Below are 10106 nucleotides of genomic sequence, written 5' to 3' on the forward strand. Positions count from 1 at the left end.
TGCTGGGAAGAAGGGCAGAGCAATTGTCCTGTCTTCAAAGTCTCCTGAACAGACATATGAGAATGCTGTGAACAGGGGAAACCTGTACCTAAGCCTACCTACCACCTGACTGGTATAGGACCTATACACCACTTCAAGTGGCTGTGCCCTTTACCCTGGCTTTCAATTCTTCCTCTTAACAAAAGCTAATTCCAGGGTCCACACCCTAACCACCATGTACCCTGATTAAAGGAGGCTGCCAGATATTCTGTCATCATACTCACAGTTGTGGATATTTATTCAGAATAGCCAAGTGGTGTCTTTGAAAACCTTGCTAGACAATCCTATAAAAATGATTCAATAGGGTTCTAGTTCTCCTTTAAATTGCCAATTAGATGCTGAATTTAACTGAATTTAAAGCTTCTTTTACAAAGCTTCCAGGTGCTCATTCCTTATGTGGGAGTTTGGTGTAACAAACTGCTAATTACAGTTACCTTATCCTTCTACAGAACTCTGGTACATGGTCTGGCCAGTTGTACAACTGTATTAAACCTTACTAAACAAAAGTTGTTAGCTTTGTCTCTTAAGGTTCCCCAAGGGGTTGTACAGTTACTCCCCCTGAGGTTTCTGGATCCTTGCCATCTGTGGAGTTTCACTGTGGCCCCTTGGACGGACACTCCTCTGAGTCACTTTGACTACCGCCCTTCCACACTATCCCTTTTATCAGCGCAAAGAGAAATCTGCACCCTACACCCCTAAAGCAGTTTGGGTGACCTATGAAGGGGTACCCAACCCCATCCCGCTTTTTGCCACTCTGATCAGTTCTTGGCACTCAGAACCAGAACAACCAGATGGAAGCCTTTCTACACCAATTAACCTGTTTTACCAGCTCTCAAAAGCCCAAGAAAAATTTCACATCAGCCTAACACCCTGATTCTTTGGCTGCTGCAGTACTCCGTGACTAGATCTGACTCCAGCTTGGGATGGGACTTGTGTCCTCCTCTGAAAATGATGTTGCTTCCACACCAACAGATCCTAACTGGTTTGAGATGCGGCCCAAAGACATAGGGACCAAACAAAAATGCAACCACAAGCTTCTGCTGTGTATGTATGGGCTTTTAGTTCCCTCCCTCTCTGGCTCCTCCCCTGATCATTTCCTTCATCCTTATCCTCACAGTCACATTTTTAACCCTGTCTTTTAAGTGTTTTACCTTCTGAACTTCCCCCATGAGCCCTCCCAATGGCTCTCACCCTACAAGTGATGGGGTGCCAACAGTTACAACACCGCCAACTGACCAATCAGATTAAGGAGGACCTGACCTTGGTACAACACAGCACCGGCACCTTACAAAATCAAATAGGTTTCCTGACTGTGGTGGTCCTCCAAAAGCGCAGAGGGCTAGACTTAATGACTGCCAACAGGGAGGCATCTGTGCCTCCCTAGGGGAAGAATGCTGTTTTCCTGGGAATCAACCTGGCCTAGTGTGGGAAATGCTAACAATTATTAGAAGGAATCAACACCGACAAAGGGCACACAATACTTTCCGGAAGCCCACCTGACTGCTTGGGGACCACAGATGGCCCCTTGGCACGCCCAGTCATTATGCTCCTGCTAACTTTCCTCTCTGGTCCCTAACCTTTCACCTGTCTCACCAAGGTCCTCCAGCAAAGACTATATATAAGCTTTCAGTGCCCAGAGGGTCACCGAGCTCTTCATGCCCCTATCCCATCTGGAAGGGACTTCTACATGCCCACCTCCACCAGTCTGACAGTCATCCCACTCCATCTGGAAGAAGCCTCCCTGAAACTACAACCTCTGCCCCTTTTTACTCTTCCAGAATTGGGATACGTTGGTGTGGTAGTTTGAATGTAACTGGCCTCCATAATCTCACAGGGAGTGGCATGAGTAAGAGCTGTGGCTTTGTTGGAGGAAGTGTGTCACCGTGGGGGCGGGCTTTGAGGTTTCCTATGCTCAGGACACCACCCAGTGTCTCAGTTGACTTCCTGCTGCCTGCAAGATGTGGACTCTCAGCTACTCCATACTCCAGTACCACGTCTGCCTACACACCACCATGCTCCCTGTCATGATTGATAATGAACTGAACCTCTGAAACTGTAAGCGAACTACTCCAATTAAATGTTTTCTTTATAAGAGTTGCCATGGTCATGGTGTCTCTTCACAGTAATAAAAACTCTAAGACAGTTGGGTAATAGCCTCGGGTCATGAGGAAGTGAGTCAGGCTACATGGGGCTCTAGCCTCTAGCCATAAAGAATGGTCTAGCCCCAGCCTGACCAGTCCATTCCACCCATCGAAACAACATGCCCCAGTATCAAAAACAACCTACCCTGAGCCTGGTTTGGTGATACATGCCTTTCATCCCAGCACTCAGGAGGCAGAGGAAGGTGAATTTCTGAGTTCAAGGCTAGCCTGGTCTACAAAGCAAGTTCCAGGACAGCCAGGGCTGTTACACAGAGAAACCCTGTCTTGGAAAACAAAAACCAACAGCCCACCAACAACTTAAGCATGGGTCAACAGACATTAACTTGAGGAATCAAATTTAAACAGTCTTTCCTGTTACTGATGTTAGTGTTTTAGTTCTCATCTACCACATTAACACCTCCAAAGTAAAAAGGAAGGGTGACTACTGTCTTCAGGAGGAGCACCATCTCAGGGCTCTAGTCTTGCCCAGGGACAGAGCCCACTCTACTGCTGATCAGGGTGAGGATGCCCACGAAGGACACCTGATGAAGTGCTCAGCTGCTCACATACAAGTCACCAAGACAATCTGGACTGACATTTTCATCCATAGCAAGGCCTCACTTGGTGATAGGGACACACTGAGAAATACAGGACGGCAGTGACAACAGCTTAGCACTGCCCTGTCATATAACCCTAGGGGCCACCTCCATGTATGCCACTTTTGTCTGTACACCGAGGGTGCATTTGTGGAAGAGAGGCTCTGGCAGCCAGGGATACAGGCGCTGCTCCTGCGGGGAGTAGCTACTTTGCAATTTGATGCATTCATTCCCTGGTTACAGGCATTCTTTCAACTCCTTTCACAGCTTTGGAGGCTTCTGTGTTCCAGCTTTTTATAATCACATCTCCTCTGCTGCATGAAAAGACAGCTATTCATCCCAGCAGGCAGCAGCACTGGTTATAAGGCAGGCATTAGTCATCAGGGATTCTTCAAATAAACACAACTGCCAGGGGCAGACCTCTAAACCAGTCAATTATGGTACCTGCCCCAGAACTGCTGAAGGCTCACTAACAAAGCCCTGCCCTATGGGGGGGCGGGGTCTCCAGTCTCACCCCATCTTTGAGCCTGCAGCCTCACATCCCATTGTAGGAGCTACTGAGTTTCCTAAACACATTCTGCACATTTGTCTTTGGGAGGGTGAGGGAGGGTGGCTGCCCCACCCTGGACAGCAATAATTGCAATTCTGCACTGTTCCAAGCTCGGGTACTCCTCGAGATCCCGGGAAGAGTACTCCTGGTCAAGGAGATGGCCCACTGGACTCCTCTCTCCTAGTCTCCACCTAGAACCCGGCAGACACTAGGGTGTGCGGGGACTAGGAAGGCCTGGCCTTCCTGGTTCTGTGGAAGACAGAGCCAAGGCCAGCTCCAGATGACACAAAAGAGGCCCATGAAGGTAGCCATGGGTTACAGAAAGTGGATTTAAATCCAGGAAAGGAAGTTATGCTAAGAGTGTATTCGTGCCGGGCGGAGGTGGCACATGCCTTTAATCCCAGCACTCGGGAGGCAGAGCCAGGCGGATCTCTGTGAGTTCGAGGTCAGCCTGGTCTCCAAAGCGAGTTCCAGGAAAGGCGCAAAGCTACACAGAGAAACCCTGCCTCGAAAAACCAAAAAAAAAAAAAAGAGTGTATTCGTGTTGACACCATTCAAAAAAAGGAACAAAACATTTGTGTGTGTGAGAGAGAGAGAGAGAGAGAGACAGACAGACAGACAGACAGACAGACCACATATACAGCACAGCACAAAGGTAGAGCTCAGAGGACAACTTTCAGGAGTCTGTTCTCTCCCTCTACCAAATGGGTCTTGGGATGGAACTCAGTTGCCAGGCTTGGCGGTAGGCTTTTTTACTGCTGAGCAATCTTGCTGGCCCTGAGGTCATTTGGGGGAGGAGGGTGCTGGTATTTTTGTTGTTTTTTGAAGATTTTATTTTTCGTTTTATGTAATTGTTTGTCTGAATGTGTATGTCTGTGTACCATGTACACAGGGAGGCCAAAAGAGGGTGACAGGTCCCTGGGTACTAGAGTTACAAAGAATTGAACCCAGGTCTTCTGGAAGAGCAGCCAGTGCTCTTAACTGCTGAGCCAGCCCCGAGATCATTTTTATACAGAGAAAACAAAGAGTTTAACCTAAATTAGTAACAAGATACCAGGACACGTTCCTTTACTGAAGTATTCTCAGACATTTTACTTGAAAACAGCACTCCTCCACTTTGGTTTTTGTGTTTGGAGCTACAGCTCCTTCAGCTTATCTCACAAGGAGTAAGAGTGAGGAGCAGGTCCAGAGCCTAGATCTGCGCCCAGCTTCACTGTCCTGCCACCCACTGTGGCTCCAAGGACTCCTCAGACTGCTGTGCAGCTCTCAGCTGACCAACTCCAGCACACTCTAACCGGACCAGCAGTGATCCCAAGAACCAGACTAAGCAAACCACAGAGAGATGCTGCGCTCACTAACTTAATCCGAGACTCTCACGTCTAAGGCAGAAGTCAACAGGGCACAGCCTGCACTCCAGCGCTAAAATCACTAGAGACAAGTGTAGCTGGGATAGCAGGGTCTCATCCAGAGATGGATCAAGGGTCATTCAAACCACGCTACCACTCGACACACACCCATTCACTGAAGCTCGTGCTCAGACTGTTCCCCCAGGTCCCACTGCACTGGTGTGCTTGGGGTGTGCAGTCTTATGGTAAGCAGTGAGGACGGCCACCAGGCGGTGGGTTTACAGAGGCTGTTTTCCTGGGCAGACCCCGGCTTTTGCTCCATCAGCTAGCAGGAGAGTGGCGGCCCCAGGAGCCACACTCTCCCCGTGACTTAACCCAAGGCTCTTCTCAGGATCACTCTGAAAACACTTAAAACCAAAGTTGCCAGAACAGTGATTCCTTCTAGAAAGTACTAAACAATGTATTTACTGGGGGAAATGACATCACAGAACTTGATATGGAGCCCCAGATCAGTTTGTTGACTATGCAAGTGAAATGGAATGTCAAGAAGTTTTAACCCTTGCACTGCCTTCTAGGCCTCCAGAATACTCCTGTTCCAATCCAATCTTCACATAAAAGCAAAATCCTCACACTGAAAATCAGATCTTTTTTTTTTTTCTTTAAACCTTCAACAGTGACATCGAAGAAAGCCACCACCTAGTGAGCACTTGGCCTGAGGGACAGGTCTACTCTGTTCCAGACGTGGCAGGAGAAGCAGAAGCAAACCATGGTGCTCTGAGTGCAGAGCCTTTCTACCTATGCAGTTCCCTGCTTCTCTTCCTTTAAGGGAAGCTCCATGGCACCTCCATCACTTTCAACACTCACTACAAAGTACATTCTTTGTTTTCTGAGGTAGGGTCTCAACAGCTCAGGCTGGGTACCAATCCTCCTATCTCAGCCTCCCTAGTGCTGGGATGACAGGCATGCTCCATCACCTCAGCTCTAACATGGTAGGAACTTAAAAAGGAAAAAAAGGGTATGGTTCGGATCGAGAATGTTCTCCAGAGAACTCACCGTGGAAGGGCTGGTTTCCAGCTAGAGGTGCTATTGGGGTGGGGGTGGGGTGGACAGGTTCATCTATGTAGCCCTGGCTGTCCTGGAACTCTATGTAGACCAGGCTGGCCTTGAACTTACAGAGATCTGCCTGCCTCTGCCTGGAGTGCTGGGACTAAAGATGTGCACCACCACACTTGGTGGTGCTAAGAAGGGACTAAGTACATCACGAGAGACTAACCTTACCAGTGGATTACTCCACTGACGAGTTCATAGCTAAATGGGCTACTAGGGGGTGGGGCCTAAAAGCAGGAAGCAGGTCACCTCCTTCAAAGTGTGTATTTCTGTCCTTTCCCCTCTCTCCTCCACTCACCTCTCCTGCTTCCTTGGCTGCCCGAGCGGCCCTTAGGTGAACACCCCTGCTACTTTAATGTTCAGTCAAGTCTAGAGCCAGGCACACACGGACTGAAACTGAGAGTCAACTGCCATGTCGAGGACGTCACAGCAACGTCACAGCTAACACACACAGCGCAGCTCTCCCGCACCATCAGTCCTCTGAACAAGCCGCCAGGAAGACCTTTACAAGAACAGCAGAGAAGGGCCTGCTCAGGGACAGCAAGCCGGCTCACAGCCTGCTCTCCCTGAAGATGCACACATCTTCCTCTCCCTGAAGCTGTCCTCACTGCTTGACATTCCAAGACAACCCACCTAGGTTCTATAGACTGCACAGCATCAGGCTCTGAGGGCAGACATCTGTGTCAAGAGCTGTGCTAAGATAACGGCAGACTTGTGTAAGCAGACCCCGTTAAGCTTGTACACTACATTATCACAAGTTGTGAATCCCGGGATGCACTCCTTCCTTTGATTCCCCACTGTGGCTATGGATTTTCGTGCACGCCTTTAATCCCAGCTATGAACTCGTCAGTGGAGTAATCCACTGCTAAGGTTAGTCTCTCAGGATGTAGTTAGTCCCTTAGTACCACCAAGTGTGGTGGCGCACATCTTTAATCCCAGCACTCGGGAGGCAGAGCCAGGCGGATCTTTGTGAGTTCGAGGCCAGCCTGGGCTACAGAGCGAGATCCAGGACAGGCTCCAAACTACACAGAGAAACCCTGTCTCCACAAACCAAAAAAAAAAAAAAAGAAGCAGAAGCAGCAGCAGCAGCAGCTGCTTATGGCCTCTTCTCGGGGTCACAGAGCCAGATCCTGACCTGCCTGTGGCCCTAACTAGTTAGAAGTTCTGGTACCCCAAGGTGATGGAATAAAGTTGCTTCTGCTCATCTAAGGTTGGTCATTTCCAGACCCAACAGCCATAAAAGCTTGAGATGGCTACCAATGTTGAAGAGTCAATTGAGTCTTGAGTGTCTCACAAAGTCCAGGACATCCATCAGTGAACACCAATGCATCCTCTTTTTCTTTCCTTGCCTGTGGCCAACTCAGCCAGCAGTTAAAACTGAGCACTCCATGGCCTTGGGAAAGCCATCCTACCTTCTCTCAGGCTCCAGCTTCCCATCTGTGAAACCGGTATAAGGTAAGTAAATAGCACGGGAGTGCCTGGAGTCCCAGCTACTCAGGAGGCTGAGGCAGGGGGACCGACTGAGTTCAGAAGTTCAACATGGAAGACGCCAGCTTCTCAAAACAGAAACAAACTCGCCTGTCATCCCAGCACTTGGGAAACGAAAGCAGGAGGAGCTAGGCTTTTAAGGCCAGTCTCAGCAACACCGCGAGTTCGAGGCCTGTGAGATGCCGTCTCAAGAAAACCGGCGAACAACAAAACATTACAGACACTACAGTGATAGGAACAATGCACTCTGCATAGGAAAGCTCTTAAACGCCTCTCAGCTGGTCAGAGTTACCCACAGTGCCTTAAGAGAACCTGCAGGACTGGGTATGGGCTGGGGTCCCGTCCGCTCAACTTCCGTCCTCTTAATTCCGGGGGCCGCAAAGCGCGAGCGAGCAGAGACTGCGCCACCGTGGCCCCCGGACCCAGTCCCCAGGTAGGAAGGGCCGGCGCGGCCCAGCCCTCGGCCCGCCTGTAGCTGGGCCTCCCGGGCCCGGTAACCAGTGGGCTGGCGGGGCGGATGGGCCCGCGCGGCCCGGCCAATAAGGAGCGCGGCGGACGCAGGGGGCGGGAGCAAGCGGCTTCTGGCGGGCGGCTCCCTTCTCTGCCCCCGAACCCGACGAAGCAGCGAGCCCCCACGAGCCCCGAATAGAGGAAAAGGCCGCTCACCGGCCCTTGGTCGCCGTCCCGCGCTTCCGGATGAGCTCGTCCAGCGAGATGTCGGCCATCTTGCGCCGCTAAGCTAGCGGAGAAGCGCGGAGACCGTCCCCGACGAGCCCGCCCCTCGGCCGCTGACCGAGCGACGAGCAGCTTCCGACACCCGGACAACCAACTCTCGCGACAACTCAAAAGAGGCTCGGAACGGAAGGGGCGGGGCCGCTCCCCGTGAGCCTCTGCGGTGCCCGCTTTTCATCTACATATAGAAGGCCGGAACGTAGTGGATTCTTTTTTTTCCCCCCTCTCTCCTTTTATAGCGGAAGAGTTAAAATGATATAGTTGGAAACCACTAGAAAAATTTCATGTAGACAGTTTTGCCGGTGGAACGACCGACCTGAAAGTCACCACAGCTGTCATGAGACTGTAACTCCTTACCCTTGATGATCGGGCACTGTCTCTTCATGCCTTAAACTTATGAGTAAGGAAAATAACGATTCGGGGTGACGCCCGAGTCCTCACTGCTAATGTGAGAAGAATTTTTGAGCGGGTAAAGGTTACCCCCTAAGGCGACCCGCCTACTTTGCGGGATGCCTGGGTGAGGTGGTCTGCCCGACCCCCTCTATGCTAAAGAAAGTTAGAAAGAGAACAAGCTGTCTGCGTGGTTATCCTGCGACTAGCATCCCGTGTGCAGGTCAGTGGTTGTCTTGCGAGTAAACCGTGTTTATCCCACGCGTGGTCGAAACCCACCTTCTCCACGGGCTGGGCCGGATTCCACGTCCACTACCAGTCAGTTTTATTTAAAATAATAATAATAAAAATGCATCCCCACCTTCTCCACTGGCTGGGCCGGATTCCACGTCCACTACCAGTCAGTTTTATTTAAAATAATAATAATAAAAATGCATCAGGACTCAAAGAAGAGCTAAGCAGAAGCCAAAGGTAGCCTTAGGGTTCAGCACTGCCTCTGACGCTGGAGAAGCATCCTGGTCCCAGGAGTCGAGCTGAGGTTGGCTTGTTCTCTACCCATGTCCTCAAATAGAGACAGACCTCCAGCATCACACCTGTCTCTAGTTGTTCAAGAGGAGCAGGACCCCAGGGTGGGCAAAGGGATAGATAGCTGCAGGTTTAGCCTCAGTGCTGGGGCTATTTGAGCCGTGCAGAGAACAGAACAGGCCGCAGGGGTCTTGTCAGTAAAGCCCTCCTCACTCCTCTTGACAGTGAAGTTGTTAAAAAAAGAAAAAAAAAATCCGTGTTTTCCTCCAGTACACGAGACTATAAGGAAATCATCTAATTTTGGTTTGGGGACTGGGGAAGAGGCTTTGCGTGGGGGCAACCCCACTGGACTCCCCCATGGAATGGAGCTCTGTGATCAGGCCTTTCCCCCTGGGGCAAACAAAGTCATCTTCCAGCGATGAAACTGCCTTGTTGTAGCCAAAGAAAATTCAATTCACTTTGCTTGGCAACTGTAGAAACCACACCTCTGACTGTGAAACCCAGAGTCCAGCCGCACTGGGGTGGGGACGTGCCCAGGGTCCTGCTCTGGACAAGCCTCCCCAACGACTGCACCTCTCCTGGAGGACTTCAACTGTACACGAACATACTACATAAGCAAGCGTCACCTGTTGTGAAGTCCTTTTCTTTTTACTAGTTCTGATGTGCTTGGAGTGTGTCTGTGTCGATTCTTTCCCCAATTCCATGTGTTAGGGAGTGATATCTCACCCCAAGATCAACTTCTGAGAGTAAAGGGGCTACTGTGGCTTTCTAAATGAGCCTCAGGTCTTGGAAGAGCGGAGAATCACTAGCCCATATGGTGGACTGGAAAACTGAGGCAGAAAGGGTCTGAGCCAGGTCCAGCATATCTCCTCGGAAAATAAGACCAGATCCCTTTCAAATCCCACCCCTCACACGCTAATTTTGCATCCTTGGGCAACACAGACCTAACCTGTGCCAATGGCTCACACTGATGAAAGGCCTGTGGGGCTTGGGATTCTAAATGGAGCGAGCACACAAGGGTCCTGTGTGCAGCGTTCCAGGGACATGATGGGGTAGGAGAGAGACGGGGCTGCCCCATCGCTGAAGCTGCGGCGGGCATTCCTGTGACCCCTCCCACTCTCCCTGGCTCCACTCTAGCCTTACTAGCTGAAGGCAGGTCCGGGTGTTTGTGTTTATGTGGTTTCTTCTTGTG

General features: G+C 50.6%; 1 protein-coding gene and 1 non-coding gene across 2 annotated transcripts in view; one reads left to right on the top strand and one right to left on the bottom strand.

Moving 5' to 3' along the window:
• Positions 1–8101, bottom strand: part of Poldip3 (DNA polymerase delta interacting protein 3) — a 27290-nt gene extending 19189 nt beyond the window's left edge. Inside the window, exon 1 of the mRNA XM_052748473.1 lies at positions 7934–8101. Coding sequence (XP_052604433.1) covers positions 7934–7992 — 59 coding nt within the window. The 5' untranslated portion in view covers positions 7993–8101. The remainder of the gene's footprint in view (positions 1–7933) is intronic.
• Positions 8102–8382: 281 nt separating this feature from the next.
• On the top strand, positions 8383–8533 carry LOC128117270 (U12 minor spliceosomal RNA). The gene has a single exon (XR_008220756.1). It is a non-coding gene; the product is annotated as a U12 minor spliceosomal RNA (small nuclear RNA).
• Positions 8534–10106: the final 1573 nt, after the last annotated feature.

This window comes from Peromyscus californicus, unplaced genomic scaffold (assembly GCF_007827085.1).
Source record: "Peromyscus californicus insignis strain IS unplaced genomic scaffold, ASM782708v3 Scaffold_20__1_contigs__length_68692818, whole genome shotgun sequence".
NCBI classification, from domain to species: domain Eukaryota; kingdom Metazoa; phylum Chordata; class Mammalia; order Rodentia; family Cricetidae; genus Peromyscus; species Peromyscus californicus.